At 64.1% G+C, this 20,380-nt stretch overlaps 2 protein-coding genes and 1 long non-coding RNA gene across 12 annotated transcripts; 1 reads left to right on the plus strand and 2 right to left on the minus strand.

Annotated features, from left to right (window-relative positions):
* Nucleotides 1-118: 118 nt before the first annotated feature.
* On the plus strand, nt 119-15,628 carry SLC4A2 (solute carrier family 4 member 2). The gene is made up of 23 exons (XM_069588720.1): nt 119-312; nt 2,547-2,660; nt 4,453-4,624; nt 4,767-5,008; nt 5,099-5,217; nt 6,681-6,913; nt 7,009-7,151; nt 8,620-8,800; nt 10,047-10,182; nt 10,295-10,460; nt 10,592-10,706; nt 11,199-11,383; nt 11,494-11,719; nt 11,843-12,058; nt 12,155-12,303; nt 12,457-12,651; nt 13,174-13,428; nt 13,549-13,638; nt 13,810-13,976; nt 14,318-14,571; nt 14,700-14,869; nt 15,128-15,301; nt 15,390-15,628. Exons 2-23 carry the CDS (start codon nt 2,610-2,612, stop codon nt 15,468-15,470), a joined length of 3,720 nt encoding a protein of 1,239 aa, XP_069444821.1. The 5' UTR covers nt 119-312; nt 2,547-2,609; the 3' UTR covers nt 15,471-15,628.
* On the minus strand, nt 7,297-10,408 carry LOC138439645 (uncharacterized). Its single transcript, XR_011256788.1, has 2 exons — nt 10,273-10,408; nt 7,297-9,884 (listed from the first exon to the last, which is right to left on the minus strand). It is a non-coding gene; the product is annotated as an uncharacterized lncRNA (long non-coding RNA).
* Nucleotides 15,629-15,717: 89 nt separating the features above from the next.
* On the minus strand, nt 15,718-20,332 carry FASTK (Fas activated serine/threonine kinase). Of its 10 annotated transcripts, none has more exons than XM_069588729.1 (12): nt 20,080-20,324; nt 19,813-19,866; nt 19,074-19,267; nt 18,842-18,956; nt 17,988-18,167; nt 17,740-17,879; nt 17,032-17,245; nt 16,767-16,926; nt 16,461-16,552; nt 16,263-16,377; nt 16,075-16,189; nt 15,718-15,927 (listed from the first exon to the last, which is right to left on the minus strand). In XM_069588729.1, exons 1-12 carry the CDS (start codon nt 20,159-20,161, stop codon nt 15,820-15,822), a joined length of 1,569 nt encoding a protein of 522 aa, XP_069444830.1. In that variant the 5' UTR covers nt 20,162-20,324; the 3' UTR covers nt 15,718-15,819. The 10 variants fall into 10 exon arrangements, with proteins under 10 accessions (XP_069444830.1, XP_069444827.1, XP_069444822.1 ...); XM_069588726.1 differs by having other exon boundaries at nt 17,988-18,284; nt 20,080-20,307; XM_069588721.1 differs by adding an exon at nt 19,452-19,576 and having other exon boundaries at nt 18,842-19,267; nt 19,755-19,866; nt 20,080-20,307.
* Nucleotides 20,333-20,380: the final 48 nt, after the last annotated feature.

Below are 20,380 nucleotides of genomic sequence, written 5' to 3' on the forward strand. Positions count from 1 at the left end.
GCGGCCTCCTCGGCTCTGGGATCCCGGCGCCGCGCAAGGCTTGGCAGCGCGCCTCGGCCCCCTGGGTCTCGGCCCCACTCCCCGCCTCCTGGCCCGCCGCGCCGGGGCCGCGCACGGTGCGCAGGGGCGCGCGCACGTAGGGGGCTGGCCTGCCCGCGACGCGGGGGAAAGTTGAGTTCTGAGAAGTTGGGAGCGGCGGGGGGCACGCCCCGAGGTGGGCCCAGGGGAAGCCGTCGGGAGCGCGCGAGGGCTCCAGAGCCGGCGGGGAGAGAGACCCCGAGACCCCTGGAGCGCCAGGTCCAGAGGAAGCGGGTAAGCTGGGAGGTGGCGGCGGGGGAGGGCCGGGGCCGCCGAGAGAGGAAGGGAGGGGGAAGGAAAGGGGGGAACTCGGAGCGGGGAGGGAGTGGAAGTGCAGGAAAGGGCGGAGACTGGGGCGCGGGTACGCGAGCTTTTGGGGGAGAAGGATGGGGAGGCGAGCGGAGTGATTGCGGGTCGGAAGCGGGGTCTAGAGTCCGCTTCTTCGAGTTCCCTAAAGGGAGGGTGCCGCGCCCCCTGCCACCGGGAGGGGATACTCTCTGGGAGGCGCCGCCGGCCCTCCCGAACCCGTGCAGTACTCCAGACGACACCCTTCCCGTGCCACCCCCTACTCTAGCCTTAAGGCCCGTCCAGGGCGCCCCTGCCTAAGAGTTGCCCCGAGCTTCAGCCTCTGCCCCCCAATCTCGGGCTTGGGAAGCGGAGCCAGGAATGGGGGTGGCGGGTCAGGTCGGGACAAGGGGTCAGGCCGGAGAAGGAGCAGCTGGGCGGGGATGAGAAAGACGAACCCAGGAGAGTGCGACCTAACTCCTGGCGGGAATGGGAGGAGGGGCGCTGGCTGGCCCGGGTGGGGAGCTCTGTGCTGGGTGTGGGGACACGGCGCTGACCTGCACTCCAGGGTCCACTTTCTCCTCCTCCCTAAGCTCCCCAGTCCCGCCAGCCCCACGTCAGGAGAGCGGTGGAATGTGTGAGTCCACTTAAGGGGGGAACGGCGGTGGTGATTAATGCCCATGTGGGGGTCCGGAGTGCTAATCCTCCGGGCCGGTCGGGGCTGGTCCCTGGAATGTGCCCCCACCGCGGATTATCGACACCGATGCTCTGGACAGAAGCAGCTTTGTGTTCTGAGGACGGCGCGGTGGGGGTTGGGGGAGGTAGAGGGAGGAGGGCGGGGGAGGACGGAGGAGCACATCGAGAGCCCAGCCTGGAAGTGGGAGCGGGGCACCGGCAGGTGCCAGGCACTCCCTCCCAGACCGGGTTGTCTCCTCCAGTGTCGGGCGCCCCGACAGCAGACTTGCCCTGGCTCAGAGCCTGCTAAGGGGGGAGCTGAAGAGAGCACTCAGCTGAGCTGGAATGCCCCGCTAGGGGCATGTGTGGCTCCAGGCTCCCCACCCCGGACCGACCTATATTGTTTGACCCTACACTGACCTGTGTCACCCCTGAGTTGGCCCTAAATCCGGTAACCCTGACCACCACCGCCCCCCCCCCCCCACCAGCGATACACCGGGGAGCTCAGTTCTCTTGCCATCACAGAGCAACCCCCTACTAGGAACGGGTTCCCCCCAGTATGCTGGTCAGTTTCCCTAACCGCAGCCCTTCTGCTGGCCTCCTTCCGCGCCCAGCGCCCTCCCCAGATGCCCCTACAGTCACAGTCAGGAGGGCGTCAGCCCGGCCGCTCAGATTTTCCTGGCCGCGGGTTTGGGGAGGGGAAGCACTGAGACTGCCCCCAGGGCAGAACCTCGGGATTTCTGTGCCCCCTCCTCCCCGGGCGTCACGTGCCCCTCCCCCAGTATAAAGCGCTGCCGGGCCAGTGCCGCCCGCCCTCCCACTGCCAGAGTGGAGCTGGGCTCCCGCCCCTCCCCCGGGAGCCTCCTCCTCCCCCACTTCGGGGCTGGGCTTTTTTTTTTTTCGGAGGAGGGGGGCACAGGACAGCAGCCCCGTTTGCGGGCTGCTCTGGGCTCTCTCCAGGGCTCTCTCTGCCTTCCTTCATCCCCCCTTGCCCTGGCCGGGCCTGGGTCTCACCCCCCACCCCCATACACCCCTCTCGGGTCTCAGCCCCCTCTGCCAGCTGTGACCAGCCCCCTCCACCCCTATTGCACTTCTGGCTGGGCCTGTCCTCCCTCTTCCTCTATCTCCCCACAGTGATCTCTGCTGCTGTCTCTCCAGGTCTGGGCCTGACGCCTTCCTGCTCCCCCAGCCCCCGGGGGTCTCCCACCCTCTGCTCTCTCCCTCTGCCTCCGCTCAGTCCCTGGGCCTGTTGGGCCTCCATCCTCGCTTCGGTTCTTTGTTCCTCTCTTTTCTTCCTATAACTTTCTCTGCTCCCCCTTCCACCTGCCCAGAATCAGGCGCCAAGGCCCTTGGGAGCCCAGGAGGATCCTGTGGAAGCAGGAGGCTCCCCCACCCCCGCGGGGCCCTGCCCTCCCCTGGGCTGGGCTGGGCTGGGGGAGCTGTGTGATGTGCGGGTGCCCCCGCTGGCCTGGGGCCTCTCTCACCTGGTGATTGGTGCCCTCCCGCAGGTTATGCCGCCACCTCATCTCCCTGAAAGCCGCAGCTACAGCGAGAAGGGCTAAGATTTGGCCATGAGCAGCGGCCCCCGGCGCCCCGCGTCGGGCGCGGATTCCTTCCGCACGGTGAGTATTGCCCACTGCTCCTGTGCACCACCATTGCTGGGGCTTTGGCTGAGGGTGTGTGCGTGTGTGAGTGAGTGAAGAGGCCACCACTGGGGCTCTGGCCAAGGGTGAAGGTGTGTGTGTGTGAGTGAAGAGGCCACCACTGGGGCTGTGGGCAAGGGTGAGGGTCTGTGTCAAACAGGAGTGTGAGTGTGTGTGTATGCGCACATGTGAAAAGGCCCGAGAGGGGAGCCTGGATGGACTTGGGAAGGGCACTGCCATGCCTCTCCGGGCCTTGCATGGGCCACCGGGTCTGGGACAGGTACTGGTGGTGACGGTCAGATGGCTTCCAGCCCTGGGGAGGGTCTTGCGGTTCTGTTCCCTGAAGCCCTGGGAGGTTGTTTATCCTCCTCAGCGGGAGAGGAGGAACTTTGGGAATCCTGGGTCTCTAACCAGCGAAAGCCCCCTCCCCCGCCCTGGGTCTTGGAGGCTGTGCCTGCCGGGCCTGCTGCATGGGGCGTCTGGGCAGACCGCCCCGCCCCCCGGCCCCACGTGCCACCCAGGCCCGGCCCCTCCCGGCCCCCACGTGTCCCCCTTCCAGTGTTCCTAGGAAGGGCAATGATTAACCCCAGCGCCGGCATAATCCGCGCGTCATTGGTCACTTGGGCCCACAGGGGCACGTGACTGGGGCGAGGTGCCGGCCGGTCCCCTCCCCCTCCGCCCCCAGTTCACCCCAGCCCGCAGCCATGGACTTCCTCCTGCGGCCTCAGGTGCGAGGGGCTCTCTGCCCTCCTCCCCCCACCCTGGGCTAGCCCCCTTCTGCTCGCTGGCTTCAGCCGCCCCACTCCACCGCCTTCCTCCCGGTGCTGTTTCTGGTGAGAGTGGGGCCCCGTGCCTGGGGGTAGTTGGGGGAGAAGCCGGGCTCGAGCGGCAGAGATGGGCTGACCAGGGTTAGGGTGGGGGGTGCAAGCTCCTGGCCCTGGCCTCTAGTATCCAGTGTGTCCCCCACCACCACCCAGCGGCTCCTGACCCCACCTCCCAGGCTCTGCAAGGCCCGCCCTCCTTCCCAGCCCACCTCCCTCCGCTCTTTCTTGCTCGGGTACCCCTGCCCTTGGAGATCTCGATGTCCTTCAAGTCCAGAAGCTCTCGCTTGAGTAAATATTTGGTGGTGCCTGGAGCTGAGACCAGCGGCAGGGGTAGTGGTGGTTTGGGGGGAGTGCTGGATCAAAGCCGCAGAGTGGCGGCTGCCTGCACTGCAGGGCTGAGCTCTCCAAAGCGCCACCGCGGTCCTGGGCTCCCGCAGAATGACTCAGGTGCTGGGGGAGCGGGGTGGGGCGGGGCCGCAGCCCGGGGCGCTGGCTCCCTCCGGTGGGCTCCCAGTTGACTCAGACCAAGCCCGGTTGGTTGGTTAGCTCAGGCACCCCACCGAGGAGTTACTTCTCAGGCTCAGTGGGACTTGTCCGGGTCTCATTCATGACCGTCAGTGTCAGCCATGTGAACGGCCCAGGTCACACCTCCGACCTTGACTTCTGGGGTGGACGCACAGGACTTCTTCGGAGGCCTTCAGGGCTGATGCTTCCCACCTGCCCCAGAACCGACAGGAATGGGCCCAGCCAGGGTGCTGATGGCCCAGGACCCGGGTGGGGGGCGGGACAGGCTGCCAGGGGTAGGATGCTGAGTCCTCGGCTTTTGGGGTACCAGGGGAGCTGGGGGGACAGGTACTGGATTTCTGCTGCTAGGCGGGCAGGGGGTGTGCTGGGACACCCCCCACCCCGGCTCCCCAAGAGTCCTCACGGCCCCTTCTTCCTTGCAGCCAGAGCCTGAGAGCCTGGGCCCTGTGACGGTACCCGGCTTTGCAGCTGAGCAAGAGGAGGATGAACTCCACCGCACCCTGGGCGTGGAGCGGTTCGAGGAGATCCTTCAGGAGGCGGGGTCCCGAGGAGGGGAAGAGCTCGGCCGCAGCTATGGGGAGGAAGACTTTGAATGTGAGGGGGTCGGGGGAAGCGAGTTGGGGGCTGGCAGGGTGCTGCTCCGGGCTGGGGGCCTGGGGTGGGGAGAGGCTGGGGGCCGGCCAGCTGGAGCGGGGGAGGCCAGACCCATTGGCAGCCAGTGCACCTGTCCCTGCAGACCATCGCCAGTCTTCCCATCACATCCACCACCCGCTGTCCACCCACCTGCCTCCCGACACCCGGCGCCGAAAGACACCCCAGGGCCCAGGGCGGAAGCCCCGCAGGCGCCCTGGAGCCTCCCCGACCGGAGAGACCCCCACCATCGAGGAGGGCGAGGAAGAGGAGGATGAGGCCAGTGAGGCCGAGGGGTCCCGGGCCCTCAGCCAGCCGTCACCTGCCTCCACACCCTCTTCCGTGCAGGTGAGTGGGGCAGGGCCCCCCAGGGGTAGGGGCACCGTCTGCAGGATCTCTGGCCCGGCCTCCCCTGCTCACACAGCTTCCCTGTTCTAGTTCTTCCTCCAGGAGGATGAAGGTGCCGACCGGAAGGCAGAAACCACCAGTCCCTCTCCGCCTCCACCCCAGCCCCACCAGGAGGCAGCTCCCCGGGCCATCAAAGCAGCCCAGACTGGGTAAGGGTCCCCACACAGAGACCCCCCCACACCAGCATCGGTCAGGTGGGGTGGGGAGACAAAGCAGGAGCCTTGAAAGGCTCAGGTTGGGGTTCAAACCCAGTCATGCTGCTAGGATTTGACTCTGGACGAGAACCGATGTCTCTGAGTCCGTTTCCTCGTCTGTAAACCAAGCGTAATAAGACTTTTCCCACAAGGTGGTAGTAGGTTTGAAGGGTGGTGTGAATGAAAGTTTTAAATGTGGTTTAGCCACCTCCTCCCATTCCTGCCATCTCCCCGCCGGCCGTGGCTTCAGGGGAGCAACGTCAAACACAGATCAGGGACTGGACAGGTGACCTCCTCACACCCCCAGGACCCCAAGGGGGTGAGAGGAATAGGAGGCCCCCCTCTTGCTTTTGGGGAGCTGCCAGTCCACCCTGGCTGTGGTCTCGTGAAGTAGCAGTCAGTACAAGTTACTGCGCCAGACGACTAGGTTCAGGCGGAACATCGATACCAACAGGTGATTATGGAGTTTGGGGACGTAAGCCAGGGAAGGCTTCCTGGAGGAAACCACTTTGAACAAGGTCTCAAGGTCACTACTATCACCTCCCTGTTGTTTTCCGGGTGCCAGGCAGTGTGAAGGGACAGGGGGAAGTGAAGGGCAAGTTGCCCCTTCGGGCAGCACAGACTCGCTGGGGAGACAGGCTGTGTGGATGGAACCGGGTTCACCTCGGCCGTCTGCACGGGGCGCGCAGGCCTGCGGGCCGCCAGGCGGCCAGGAGGCGGAGGAGCCTGAGAGAGAGCATGGCGTCGGACAGGGGCTTCAGATTTGTGGGCAGGAGTACAAACAGAACCTCGGGCACGGAAGGTGGGTGCAGGCGGAGAGAGCCTGGCTCAGGGGGTGCTGGTCTCGGGCGCGGGACAGGGGCTTGGAGCCGTGGGGGTGCTGGTCACCAGGGGAACAGTGTACAAAGGTGTGGCAGGGACAGGGCCCTCTGGGGGAGGTGGGGAGAAAGAAAACCCCTCCCCACCCTCCAGTTTGGGAGCTAAGAGCAGAAGCCAGAATCCTAAGGGACAGGTGCTCATACCCTCCTCACGGCTGTGGGGTGGGGGCAGGCGTCTCCAGCTCAAAGGCCCATTTCCACGTCCTTAGCACAAGCCCCTATGAGCCCTGAGTCCATTGCTAGCGGTCCCAACCCGGGCAATTCACTGGCCCGCCCCAGGCCTCAGCCTCCCTTTGGTGGCTTGAGTTTCAGGGCAGCTCGGGGGATTGCTGGGGAGGAAGGAGCTGGGTTTAAACACCGCCCTCTGCTTCCAGAACCCTTGCTGCGCTTCCACATCCCCACCTACTGAGGCATGTGGGGAGGGAGGCGGGGTTGGGACCGGCTGGAGTCCCCTATCCCAGAGGGCCTCCCGTGTGGCCCCTGGCCGAGCAGGAGGGGCCGACCTTCCCTGGCTCGCTCACGGCCTCCCTGTCTGTGCAGGGCCCAGGTGGAGGAGGTGGTGCCCGTGGCCAGCGGCACAGCGGGAGGTGATGATGGGGGTGCCTCTGGGCGCCTCCTGACCAAGGTGCAGCCCGGGCACCGCAGCTACAACCTGCAGGAGAGGAGACGCATCGGAAGCATGACGGGGGCTGAGCAGGCACTGCTGCCCCGGGTCCCCACAGACGAGAGCGAGGCGCAGACGCTGGCCACGGCCGACCTGGACCTCATGAAGAGTGCGTGCCGGGCCTGGGCAAGCCTGGAGCTGGTGGGGCAGGGGGGTGGGGGTAAGAGATAGGGACCTTTGACACTCTCCCCACCACCACTGCAGGTCACCGGTTTGAGGATGTTCCTGGGGTACGGCGACACTTGGTGCGGAAGAATGCCAAAGCGTCTGCGCAGAGTGGCCGGGAAGGGCGAGAGCCTGGCCCCACACCTCGGGCCCGGCCCCGGGCCGCCCACAAGCCCCATGAGGTAAGTTTGCCGCTGCACGGTCTTCCATCATCTCCCTGTGGATCTGCTGTCCACAGCCCCCGCCGCTTCTCAGACCAGCAGTGATCACGAGCCCCGGGTGGCCATGGATGGTTTTCAAGGTTGCGCACTGCACAAGAGTGCAATCTTCAACAGTGTTGATTTTTTTTTAATTGACATATAGTTGATAACATAATATTATGTTAACCTCAGGTGCCCCACATAACCAATCAACATTTAAACAACATCATAGAATATTCACTACGGTTAAGTCCAGTAGCCGTCTGTCCCCAAACCGTTATTACAGTGTTAACTGAGCTGCTGTTGTTCGTGTGGCCGTTACAGTTCTGGTCCACATTCTAGACACGTTGACTTCTCTCACGGCCATTTTCTGGCAGCTGGCAGTGAGGTGTCTGAGGGTGGCTTCACGCAGCAGCACACTTCATGTCTCAAAGTCTGGTCACCTCCCCACTCGAGTCCTCCCGCATCCTGTCAGGGTGACAGAGACAGTGACCGGCCAAGGCCGCTCGGGTACTTAATGAAAGTCGCTCAGTCGTGTCCAACTCTTTGTGACCCCATGAACTATACAGTCCATGGAATTCTCCAGGCCAGAGTACTAGAGTGGGGCGCCGTTTCCCTCTCCAGGGGATCTTCCTAACCCAGGGATTGAACCCAGGTCTCCCGCACTGCTGGTAGATTGTTTACCAGCTGAGCCACAAGGGAAGCGTGGTCCTTAGGGATTCCTAAGGGATTCTAAGATTCCAGTACTCTGGTCTTGAGCCCTAACCCTGCCAGTGGGTTTTTCTGGGTAACCTTTTGACCGCGGTCCGACACAGTAAAAGCACGCTCAGGTGAAGTGCACAGCTCTGTGACGCTTTGCACGTGTGAACCCGAGCCAAACCTACCTCGATACAGGACAGCCCCACACCCAGAGTCCCTTCAGGCCTCTGCCTCCTCGGCACCCTCAGAAGTGACCGCTGTGGCCTTCTTCAGTTTTGCCAGCTCTAGCAATGCGTGCAAATGCATCCTGCCAAGTTCCTGTGTGTGTGTTTAGTGACCATTCGTCAAACACTTCCTCTGAGTCATGTACCATGCCAAGTGTTCTGTGTCTTTTTTCTTTTATCCCCCACTATGCCCCCCATTTTTTAAATTATAGTTGATCTATAATGTGGTGCTGGTTTCAGGTGTATGGCAAAGTGGTTCAGTTATACACACCTATACATACCATGTTTTCAGATTCTTTTCCCTTACAGATTATACAGACTATTGAGTATTTAGCTGTTTGTGCTGCACAGTAAGTGGGTCCTTCTTGGCCCACTAGAGGCCTTTGAGGTGGGTGGCATCGCTCTTATTTCACAGACGAGGGAGAGCTACAAAGTGGGTCAATAACTCGCCTGGGCTCCGGATCTGCGCCCTATGCCCCACGGGGTCACAGCCTCCGTCCCACCACGCCTTCTCCTGTCACCCCAAGGTGTTTGTGGAGCTGAATGAGCTGCTGCTGGACAAAAACCAGGAGCCTCAGTGGCGGGAGACGGCGCGCTGGATCAAATTCGAGGAGGATGTGGAGGAGGAGACGGAGCGCTGGGGGAAGCCCCACGTGGCCTCCCTGTCGTTCCGCAGCCTCTTGGAGCTGCGCCGGACCCTGGCCCACGGTAACGCACGCCCACCTGTCCTCACCCCTGGAATTGCCTTTGCCCGAGCCCGTTCTCCGAGGACCAAACGGTCCCACACATTTGTCTCGAGCAACAGGGTGTGTAATGTCACCAGAGCCCAGAAGGGAGCATCTCTTGTCATGACGTCACCTCTCACGAGTCCTGCCGTTCCTCGGGCTCTGTCGTTGGGTGACTGCAGGGCAGGCCTGACCCTCTTCTCTGGTCTGGCATCTTCAGCAAGCAGCTTCTCTAAGTGATATTTTCAGATAAACTGAAGCTGGTATGTTTTGGATGCTGCAGTGTTGTTAAACAGTTTTGGTGGAATGCTTTCTGAGATCCCAGACATTCTGGGCAGCGTGACCTAAGCTGTAGGGCGGTGTGGGCTCCCAGCAGCGTGGCCTAACCTGTAGGGCGGTGTGGCCTCTACTGCATGAGCACAGGTGCTCACGTCTGATGTTCTGCTCTTGGCTTGATTCCTCCTTCCTGGTGGGGAACCGCTCCCACTTGCTGTCAGCAGCCAAGGACTCAGAAGCCTGCTGTCAGGACTGTACCCAGCTAGGAGTTGCTAGGCTCTGAGTGAGGCTTGAGGGCTTTGGGTGAGGTGCCAGAATGCAGGGCTGGATCGCCAGGCTGTGCTGTCTGGCTTTTGGCTGCTCGGGGGGCCTTTGGTTTTGTTTGTTCCGTGTCCCTGTGAGTTGACCTTGATGGGAAGACGACCTGGTGACTTTTGAGAGGACCTTCATCTCTCCGGGAAATGGCAGCTCAGAGCAAGGACAGGCTGGGTATCCTTGAGCAGCTGCTGGACTTGGGGATGCTGAGGAGTCCAGGGTTCGGGGGGGGACTCTTCGGATGGTTCTGGGGCTGCCACGACTGGCTGGGTCATGCTCCAGAGGGCAGAACTGGGCCCTCAAGTGGACGGCAGAGGCAGCAGGTCAGTCCGGAGGAAGTTACCGGCAGCGAAGGACAGTCCAGCCCATGTGGGTGGCCTGGGATGCTTCCTGCTGCGTGCTTCCCAGAAGAGGTGTCTAGCCAGGTGGCCTCTCTGAGAGCTGCGGTTTCCTGGCCTCTGCTGAGCGTCACATTCCTGAAGGGAGAGAGGGCTTGGGGACTTGGGCCTCAGGCCGAGCTGGGCCCCGCTCACCGGTTTCAGGGCTGCACAGCGTCTCCCTGCCTGTCCCCCCGTTCCCAGCCCTGCCTCCCGTTTCTTGGCTGGGGACGAGGCCCCTCTGTGTCGTCCTTGTTCCAGGGGCTGTGCTCTTGGACCTGGATCAGCAGACCCTGCCTGGCGTGGCCCACCAGGTGGTGGAGCAGATGGTCATCTCGGACCAGATCAAGGCCGAGGACAGAGCCAACGTGCTGAGGGCCCTGCTGCTGAAGCACAGGTGAGCCCCATGCTCCACACCCTGCCTGTCCCGGCTGCCAGCCCGCCTCACCACCCTGCCTGCCTGGCCCCGGCCGCCAGCCCGCCTTACCGCCCTGCCTGCCGCCCCGCAGCCACCCCAGCGACGAGAAGGACTTCTCCTTCCCCCGCAACATCTCAGCCGGCTCCCTGGGCTCGCTGCTGGGGCATCACCACGGTCAGGGCGCCGAGAGCGACCCCCACGTCACTGAGCCCCTCATCGGAGGCGTCCCTGAGACCCGGCTGGAGGTGGAACGAGAGGTGAGAGGGAGAAGGCAGCCCTGCTGGGGTGAGGTCCAGCCACCCCAGAGGCTGCGGGACCACGAGCGAGCGGGGCAGGGGCAGGCAGGGGCAGGGCGGCCCAGCTGAGCCCCGGCCTTCTGCCTCCCCAGCGCGAACCGCCCCCTCCAGCTCCTCCAGCCGGCATCACTCGCTCCAAGTCCAAGCACGAGCTGAAGCTGCTGGAGAAGATCCCTGAGAACGCCGAGGCCACAGTGGTCCTTGTGGGTACGCGGGGCGGGGACTGGGGATGGGGATGGGCGGGGGCGGGGGCTGGGGATGGGCTGGGGCTGGGGATGGGCGGGGGCGGGGCGGGGGCTGGGGCGGGGCGGGGGCGGGGCGGGGGATGGGCGGGGGCGGGGGCTGGGGTAGGGCGGGGGCGGGGGCTGGGGTAGGGCGGGGGCGGGGGCTGGGGTAGGGCGGGGGCGGGGGCTGGGGTAGGGCGGGGGCGGGGGATGGGCGGGGGCGGGGGCGGGGGCTGGGGTAGGGCGGGGGCGGGGGCTGGGCGGGGGCGGGGGCGGGGGCTGGGGTAGGGCGGGGGCGGGGGCTGGGGTAGGGCGGGGGCGGGGGCTGGGGATGGGGCGGGGGCGGGGGCTGGGGATGGGGCGGGGGCGGGGGCTGGGGATGGGCTGGGGCGGGGACTGGGGATGGGCGGGGGCGGGGGCGGGGGCGGGGACCACCCTCACTGGGCTCTCATCCACGATGGCCGCACACCCGCAGGCTGCGTGGAGTTCCTGGCCCGCCCCACCATGGCCTTCGTGCGGCTGCGGGAGGCAGTGGAGCTGGACGCGGTGCTGGAGGTGCCCGTGCCGGTGCGCTTCCTCTTTCTGCTGCTGGGCCCGAGCAGCGCTAACATGGACTACCACGAGATCGGCCGCTCCATCTCCACCCTCATGTCCGACAAGGTCAGCCGCTCCAGAACGCCACCCCCACCCCCTCGCCCGGCGCCCAGCCTGGCTCCCGGGCCCTGGCCCCGCATCCTGTGTCCTCACTCGCCCTGGTCCTTTCTTGGCAGCAATTCCACGAGGCGGCCTACCTGGCGGATGAGCGGGAGGACCTGCTGACGGCCATCAACGCCTTCCTGGACTGCAGCGTGGTGCTGCCGCCCTCGGAGGTGCAGGGCGAGGAGCTGCTGCGCTCAGTTGCTCACTTCCAGCGCCAGATGCTCAAGAAGCGGGAGGAGCAGGGCCGGCTGTTGCCCCCGGGGGCAGGGCTGGAGCCCAAGTCGGCTCAGGATAAGGGTACGGGGCAAGTACGAGCCAGGGGGCTGGGTCGGGGCTGCCTGGGTCGGGCTGGGGCGTCAGGAGGGCAGGTGGGCAGGCGAGAGCAGGGACGAGCGCCCTGACGCAGGCCCCGGGCTGCAGCGCTCCTGCAGATGGTAGAGGTGGCCGATGCGGTGGAAGACGATCCTCTGCGGCGGACAGGCCGGCCTTTCGGGGGGCTGATCCGAGACGTGCGACGCCGCTACCCCCACTACCTGAGCGACTTCCGGGATGCCCTGGACCCCCAGTGCCTGGCCGCTGTCATCTTCATCTACTTCGCGGCCCTGTCTCCCGCCATCACCTTCGGGGGGTTGCTGGGTAAGGAGGGGCTTAGCCAGGGCAGAGCCGGGAGGGCACGGCTCCCCCCACCCCCCGCCCCGCCACCAGCCCCTGAGCAGTCTCCTGCTGCCCTAGGGGAGAAGACGCACGACCTGATCGGGGTGTCGGAGCTCATCATGTCCACGGCCATCCAGGGCGTGCTGTTCTGCCTGTTGGGGGCCCAGCCATTGCTGGTGATCGGCTTCTCGGGGCCCCTGCTGGTCTTCGAGGAGGCCTTCTTCTCGGTGAGTGGCCACAGGCTGTTGGCGCTGGCTCCTCCTGCCTGGGTCAGCTCCCGCTCCCCTTCCCCTCTGCCCTGACACTGGCCCCCCCAACTGCTCGGGAGCCCCTAGGCTCTGAGCCTGACTCCGCCCACCCTCTCGCCCTGCCTGCCCCAGTTCTGCAGCAGCAACAACCTGGAGTACCTGGTGGGCCGCGTGTGGATCGGCCTCTGGCTGGTGCTGCTGGCCCTGCTCATGGTGGCCCTGGAGGGCAGCTTCCTGGTGCGCTTCGTCTCCCGTTTCACCCAGGAGATCTTTGCCTTCCTCATCTCTCTCATTTTCATCTACGAGACCTTCTACAAGCTGGTGAAGGTGGGCAGGGCCCCCGTGGGACCTGGCCCGTGAGGGAGCGGGGGGCCTCCTTGCCCCTGGGTTCTCCACGTATGAGGCCTGTTGCCAGTACACACACCGGGACTTCAGATCAGCCTCAAAGACTCACATAGTTTTAATAACAAAGGTGATGTGTGCTTTTGATAAGGTGGCAGAGGATCCAGAAAGTCAGAGGAAAAGGCCCCCAAGTTGACAGGCACGCCCTCACATCTGTGTCTGGGTCAGGGTCAGATGTGTCCCCAGGGTTTGCCATGCCCCCCTGGATGCTCCTCCAGGCCTCTTTGGAGCCTCACTCCCAGCTTCCTTCCCCAGTTAGACCAGCCCCATCTCTGAACCCCCAGTGGTCTTATGTCCCCATCTGTTCTCCTCAGCCATGTTTTTAATCAAGACAAGCTCCTTGACAGTAGGCTGACCACCCTGGGCTTGCCTGTCCCAACTCAGCAGACAGCCCAGTCCCAGACCTCTGGCCAGTTAAGCGTTCGGAGTCCTTTGTTCTCTCCCCAGATCTTCCAGGAGCACCCCCTCCACGGCTGTTCCATCTCCAACAGCTCTGAGGCAGGCAGTGGCGAGAATGCCACGTGGCCCGGGGCAGGAGCCACACTGGGGCCAAGGAACGAGAGCTCAGCCAGGCCGCCCGGGCAGGGCAGGCCCCGGGGCCAGCCCAACACCGCCCTGCTGTCACTGGTTCTCATGGCCGGCACCTTCTTCATCGCCTTCTTCCTGCGCAAATTCAAGAACAGCCGGTTCTTCCCCGGCCGGGTGTGTGGGCTGGCAGGCCCGAGGGAGGCGTAGAGCCCCCGGGCGGGGGAAGGAAGGGGGCAACTTGCAGTCTGGCCTGGACGGCGGTGTGGGGCCTCTGAGCGCGGTGCTTGCCCACAGGTACGGCGCGTGATTGGGGACTTCGGGGTGCCCATCGCCATCCTTGTCATGGTGCTTGTGGATTACTGTATTGAGGACACCTACACCCAGGTACAGTGGCGCGCGCGTGGCTGTGAGGGGGCGCCAGACTCCAGGCCCCCAGGACCAGAGCTGCTGCTAAGCCAGGCAGACACCAGGCCTCTCCCACAGCCCCAGTACAACTCAGGGAACTCCCCCCGCCCCCAAGGTTCACCTGCCCCGGCCCCACCCTCTGCCCTGCAGAAGCTGAGCGTGCCCAGCGGCTTCTCAGTGACAGCCCCAGAGAAGCGGGGCTGGGTCATCAACCCCCTGGGGGAGAAGAGCGCCTTCCCCGTGTGGATGATGGTTGCCAGCCTGCTGCCCGCCATCTTGGTCTTCATCCTTATCTTCATGGAGACACAGATCACCACGTGAGTGGTCCTGGCAGAGGGCTTGCTGTGCAGACAGGGACAACCTGCTGCATGGACGGGCTGGAACCCCCAGCAGGCTGGCTGCTGAAGTTTGTAGACAACAGAAAATCCCACTGAAATATGCCTGCATGGGCACAGTACACACTGGGCACTGTCCAGGGGGTGGGGAGTGGCCACTGGGATAGGACTCAGCTCCATGATGGAGCCCTCGTCCTGAAGGGGATGGGCAGGGACCTCCAGAAACAGGAGGAGGTGACTGCCTGGGTGCTCTGGAAAGACCCAGTTGTCTGCTGAGCTGGGCCAGGGGGCTTAGGGCTTAGGGCATGCCTGTCCCCCTTCAGGCTGATCATCTCCAAGAAGGAGCGCATGCTTCAGAAGGGTTCTGGCTTCCACCTGGACCTGCTGCTCATTGTGGCCATGGGCGGCATCTGTGCCCTCTTCGGCTTGCCCTGGTTGGCCGCTGCCACTGTCCGCTCTGTCACGCATGCCAACGCGCTCACGGTCATGAGCAAGGCGGTGGCGCCTGGGGACAAGCCCAAGATCCAGGAGGTCAAGGAGCAGCGGGTGACAGGGCTGCTGGTGGCCCTGCTCGTGGGTATGTTCACCTCTCCTCCCCACCCCCCCTCGGCCCCGGCCTTCCCAGAGGGCTCTCGTGGCCGTGGCTGCTGTGGGTGGAGGGGTGGAGCGCCCCCGGGCCAGCTGTTCCTCCCCCTTGCCCCGCAGGTCTCTCCTTGGTCATCGGGGATCTGCTCCGGCAGATCCCCCTGGCCGTGCTCTTCGGGATTTTCCTGTACATGGGCGTGACCTCCCTGAACGGGATCCAGTTCTATGAGCGGCTGCACCTGCTGCTCATGCCACCCAAACACCACCCAGACGTCACCTATGTCAAGAAGGTGAGACCCGGCTGGGAAGGGCCCCTACCTCTCCCCCCGCCACCCAGTCTGTGTGGGTCACCCTCCGGCCCCCCATGTGTCCACTCTGGCCAGCTACCATTCAGCCTATGCAGACCTGGCTCCCATAAGCACCCAGGCAGGCACTTCCACCTGCCCCTGCGGAGGGGAGAGGGACGGTCATCCTCTGGTCGTGGCAGGCCCAGATGGCCCTCCCGGGCCCCGGCTCACCCTTTTCATCCTGCGTCACTCCGCCCCCAGGTCCGGACCCTGCGTATGCACCTGTTCACCGCCCTGCAGCTGCTCTGCCTGGCCGTGCTCTGGGCTGTCATGTCCACCGCAGCCTCCCTGGCCTTCCCCTTCATCCTCATCCTCACGGTGCCACTCCGCATGGTGGTGCTGACCCGCATCTTCACCGAGCGGGAGATGAAATACGTAAGGCCTGCGCTCCTCCCCAGCCTCGCCCGGCCCCCGACGTGGTCTTGCTGGGAGGTCACCCACCTTCCTCTGTCCTCTCCCACAGCTGGATGCTAACGAGGCAGAACCCGTGTTCGACGAGCGGGAGGGTGTGGACGAGTACAACGAGATGCCCATGCCTGTATAACTGCTGCCTGGACGGACAGCCAAGGGATGGACGGACAGAGGGAACGGGCTGGGGTGGGGGGGTGCTCTCCCCATTCTCCTCCCTCCTCATTTTTATTTAATGAATAATTTAAGGCCCTCCCCCCACCCCCAGCAGTAAAGTGCTTTGGCCCCCACCTATCCCTGGTCTTCTGTGTGTCAGTGTCAGCGGGTGTGAAAGGGAAACGTGGGGGAACCCAACCCACCCGTCCCAGAAACAAAGCGTGCGATGGGGAAGGAAAGGGACTTTTAATGACAAGTCAAAGCAGAGGGAAGCAAAGTGCAAATTGTCCACCTCCACGAGGGGACCATCCTGAGCCCGTGCGCACCCCTCACCCCCCTTCAGGTCCCCAGTGGAGGCCTAGGGCCTGGAGCTTCTGCCTCAGGTAGCTCTTGAGCTGGGGCAGGCCTCTCTGGGACTCCAGTTCTTCAAAGGGTAGCTGCGGGGCGGAGGACAGAGTTCGTCATCCTTGTGGGCTGGGGAGCTGGCAGCCCGGTCAGAGTGGGGGCGTGGCGGGGGCGGGGGCGGGGGGGGGGCGGCGAGGCGGGGCGGGGGGTAGAGGGTGGGGCTGGGGGCGGGGCCTCACCGGCAGAAGCTGATAGCCCATCAGGCCCAGGTGCCGCTCCCGCAGGGCTCGGGAGCCCAGCAGCACTCGGCCGTCCCGACAGAAGTGCCAGCGCTCCCGCAGCATCAGCACCACCCTGGAGAGGAAGGGACTGAGGCTCAGGCGCTATGCACGGGGGCCGGGGAGGCTCTCCCAGGCTCCCGCCTTACCTTTGGGCAGGGTCCCGGGTGGCACGGGGACAGGACCTGGGAGGGTACGGCAGGAAGGGGTCTTGGGCTCTCACGGGCAGCACCGAGCCGCAGCTGCTGACACACAGCAGGAAGTCTGCGGGGCCGGGAGAGAAAGAGCCACTGGCTTCCGGTGGAGGCTCTGCTTCCCGGGGGCTGGCCGGCCCACCCGGAGCTCACCTGTGCTGTAGCCTGGAGGCACGGTCAGGTCCTGCCGGTATTTCTCCTCCCCCAGCAGCTGGCGCAGCCCCTCTGCTACTATGTCCTTGTGACTGAGGAAAGAGGAGCCAGGCTCAGAAGGGGCCCCAGGGCACTCTTTTTAGCTTGGTCCCACCTACTTCCACCCCCAGGCTGGGAAATGGCCTTTGGGGCTTAGCTTTCTGGTGACCCAGAGCACAGCAGCATAGACAGCTCAGGGTCCCCCAGGCCTGTCTACCCGGATGTTCCTTGCCAGCTGACACCTTCCCTCCCCAGCTGCCCACCGACCTGTACTTGCAGCGGGCACGGTCAGTGATGAGTGGCTGGGGGAAGATGGGCACTTGCTGCCTTCGGGGAAGGCGGGCACCCCGATATCCTGGGAGCTCCAGCTCCACCGCCGTGTCTAGCAGGGAGAGGTAGCGCCGCACGATCAGGGCATGAGGGGTGCCTGTGGGGAAAGCAGGACGAGGCTTACTGGGATGCAGACCCTCACTCCTGCTTTCCCCGGCCCCCCGGCCCTCCAGGACACAGCCAGCCCCCCAAGTCTGCGCACCACTGACGTGGTTGATGAAACCAGGGGAAAAGACAAAGTGCAGGGCTCGGAAGGGCAGGCACCGCAGCTGACACAGTGACATCAAAATGTTGACAGTTGCCAGGGGGGCCACCCCTGCTTCCCGAGCCAGGATCCTCTCAAGGCAGGGCATAAACTGCTGCTCCAGAGGCACGTAGTTCAGCCGCCCAAAGGGCAGGACCAACTTCTGTACCACCTGTGGGGCAAAGAGCAGCCCATCACCCAGGGGGAAGTTTCTCTGGTCTTCTTTACAAGCTGAACCTCAGGAAGACTTGGCCTGCAAGCTTATGACATCAGTCACTGGAAAGGCAGGACAGTCCCTCTACAGCACAGATGCTCAATAGCATAAGCGCTGCTCAAGTCCCATGTCAGTCTCCAAACAAGCAGAGACACGGCTGCGGGTTCTGGCCCTGAAGACTTGGTGGAGTGGGATCGACCAAGCTAAGACAGTGGCTAAGGATGTTTGGAGAAGTGCAGAGAACCAGGTGTACCTGGTGGGGAGTTGGACAAGCCAGTGGGGGTTTGAGCCAAGGTGGTACCCCAGGGGAGAGGCCAGAGAGCCTAGGCAGGTGGTCTGCTGCAGGAAGCAGCAGTCAATCAAGTGGACAAGATGAGGGGGGTGGGAGCTAGGCCTGCTGGGGTGTCTGAGGGCCACTAGGAGAGGAGCTTGGGAAGCTGAGGCAATCCCACCTTGCTATTGAGCTGGGCTTCCTGAACCACCAGGAAGTGGGCAATGGCTTCCAGAAGCTGGGGCTCCCTCAACCGGTGGCGGGCCAAGTGCTGCGCTAGGAGCACCATCACGTGGGGAGTCAGTTCCTCAGGCCTGGCCTCTGTGAAGAACAGCTTATCACGCTGGACCCTCAGGCCAGACCTGGGTGAGATTCCAGCAGATACTGCCTGCCTCCACCCCCCCCATCACCTGTCCCCCGCTCTGACACCTGCCAGGCTGCGGATGAGGTGCTGCTGAGGACGCCGCTGGAAACAGGGACAGCTTAGAGCGGCTTCCAACCTTTGCCCACCTCGAAGGATAGGCGGCAGAGGGGGCGGTGGCTTCGGAGGGAGGCGGAACCTTCGCTCCTGCTCCAGGGCGCACATCAGGGGCCCATCTGATGGGAAGCCTGAGAGGCAGAGGGTCAAAGGAGGCAGGGAAGGAGCTGCTCTGCTCTGCAATCCTGCAGTTTTAGTTAGTGAATCCTCAGTCCTTCTCATCTCTGTTTTCTGGGCTGGAAGATCTGCTACAGAGCACGCGGAAACACCAGAGAAATAGGAACTACCACGTGAATAAAGGTATCACAACCGTCTGTGGGAAAGGCCTTATACAAAGAAGGCAGTAAGATCTCATCTCTTGCCAATAATGATCAATTGCAGTGGCTCCCTAGGGCACTGTATTAGAAGAGAACTGGTGGCTCAGTGGTAAAGAATCTGCCTGGCAATGCACAGGTTCGATCCCTGGGTCTGGAAGATCCCCTAGAGAAGGAAATGGCAACCCACTCCAGTATTGGGTTGAGGACTTGGTGGGTTATGGTTCATTGGATCGCAGAAGAGCCAGACACGACTTAGCGACTAAACAACAAAAAAGGGGGTGGCACCCTAACCTAAGCTGCAACTCATGCTGCTTGACTCGTGATGACTATCGTGGATACCGCAGAGGAGCAGCAAGTGTGGCATCACTCAGCAAGTGTGCCATTCCTGGCAAAGCTTGAGGTGGGTTCTGTCAGTGATCTCAGGTGGGTCTGCTACAGTTTCTCTATCCTTCCATTGACACCCACCCACCCATAGACACCGTCCTCACCCAGTAAGGCTGCAAGGTGCAGACACACGTGGATGGTGTGAATGTCAAAGGAGGGGCAGTTTCGGATGATGAGCTGACTCAAGTCCTGCAGTGTGGCCTGCTCCACAGGAGGGGGCTGCGGCAGAGACCCCAAGAGCTGGCTCAGACGACGAAGCGCCACAGGGTAGTGGTGGGCACGCACTTTGGTGGGGTTCTGCCCCAGCCAGCGTAGCAGCTCCCCAGGGCTCCTCGCCTGTTCCAGAAGCCGCTGCAATCCCTGCACAGGGCCTGCATGGGGGCCTCCTCCAGGAGGCCGGTGGTCTCCCCATTTGTTGGGTCCCAGACAGCAGGGCTGTACTGGTGGGAGCAGCAGCAAGCCAGACAGACGAGCACTGGAGGCCTGGGCAGAGAGCAGGACTCGAAGCATGGAGTTGGGTGCTGGAGACCCTGAGGGGTGGCCCAAAAAAGGGAGTGAGGTATTCTCCAAAGGGGAGAAAGACCAACTCTCTGTTCCTCACCTCGCTCCCCATCCAGAGGAGTCTGGGGACAGAGCAACCCGTATTCTCTTCACCCTTCTTTGTGACTGCTCTGGTCCTCTTCCCCAACCCGCCCCTCTCTGACTCCTTCCAACCTTTGCGAGAGCAATCGGAATCCTTCAGAGTTCTCGCGGAGGATTTTTTACAGAGCAATTCCACATGCATCATCTCCTCCGATCCTCCTCTGACACGCCCGTGAGGAGGCAGGCAGGGGCTGGTACTATCTCGATTTCACAGGTGGAGAGACCAAGGCCCAGGGAGGCGAGGGGGTTAAGGCAAGCCCCGAGGTCCCGAATCTGGTTAGTGGTCGCGCCCAGCCTGGAACCCAGCTCGCCGGACAGATACGCTCCCCCCCACCCCCGACCACCTCCCCCTCCCGCAGGAGGCGGCGGCGGTACCGGAGGGTGGAGCGCGGGCTCCGTGGTCCTGGGTTCCATGCTGGGCGCTCCCACTTACCAGCTGCGTGACCTTGGACAAGTGGCTTCGGTCTCCCTGCCCAAGCCTTCTCGCCTGTGAAACGAGAACGCAGGGCCACCTCGGAGGGCGCCCGTGGAGCCCGCGGGCGCGGCCTGCGCTACGGCGCGGAGTCGGCGGTGTCAGGGGGGCCCCCACACACACCCCCACCCGCGGCCCGGGGGGAATGCCAGGAGACCGTGGTCGCGGTCGCCAACACCAACTCCCGCCGCCCTTCCCCGCGGCCCGCCCCGCAGGCGCCACCCCTACATGACTCCCCAGGCCCCGCGCAGGTCGCTCCCTCGGTCGGTCTCGGGGCCCGGGAGCCGGGCTCCCCCCGCGGCCTCCTCATCAGGGGGCCACCGAGTCCTCCATCTTCCCGGCAGCCCCCGAACAGCGCGGCCCGGACGCCAATCGCCGCGCCAAGTAGGTCCTCCGCCAGCAAAGACGTGGCTCCCGGCAGGCCCCGCGCGCCAGGGCGCCGCGCGCCCCGCCCCCTGCTTCCGGGAAGCTGCGCGCGCGCGGCGCCGGGCCGGGGCGGGACCAAAGGCCTGGGGCGGGGTAGGGGCGG

Source organism: Ovis canadensis, chromosome 4 (genome assembly GCF_042477335.2).
Source record: "Ovis canadensis isolate MfBH-ARS-UI-01 breed Bighorn chromosome 4, ARS-UI_OviCan_v2, whole genome shotgun sequence".
Classification (NCBI taxonomy): Eukaryota; Metazoa; Chordata; class Mammalia; order Artiodactyla; family Bovidae; genus Ovis; species Ovis canadensis.

Coding starts and splice junctions, on each gene's coding strand:
- SLC4A2 (XM_069588720.1), top strand. CDS start 2,610: ATGAGCAGCGGCCCCCGGCGCCCCGCGTCGGGCGCGGATTCCTTCCGC. Junction 2,661..4,452: donor GCGCGGATTCCTTCCGCACG/GTGAGTATTGCC, acceptor TCTTCCTTGCAG/CCAGAGCCTGAGAGCCTGGG. Junction 5,218..6,680: donor ATCAAAGCAGCCCAGACTGG/GTAAGGGTCCCC, acceptor CTGTCTGTGCAG/GGCCCAGGTGGAGGAGGTGG.
- FASTK (XM_069588721.1), bottom strand. CDS start 20,161: ATGAGGAGGCCGCGGGGGGAGCCCGGCTCCCGGGCCCCGAGACCGACC. Junction 17,880..17,987: donor CCTCATCCGCAGCCTGGCAG/GTGTCAGAGCGG, acceptor TGTTCTTCACAG/AGGCCAGGCCTGAGGAACTG. Junction 16,378..16,460: donor GCCTCCAGGCTACAGCACAG/GTGAGCTCCGGG, acceptor CCGGCCCCGCAG/ACTTCCTGCTGTGTGTCAGC.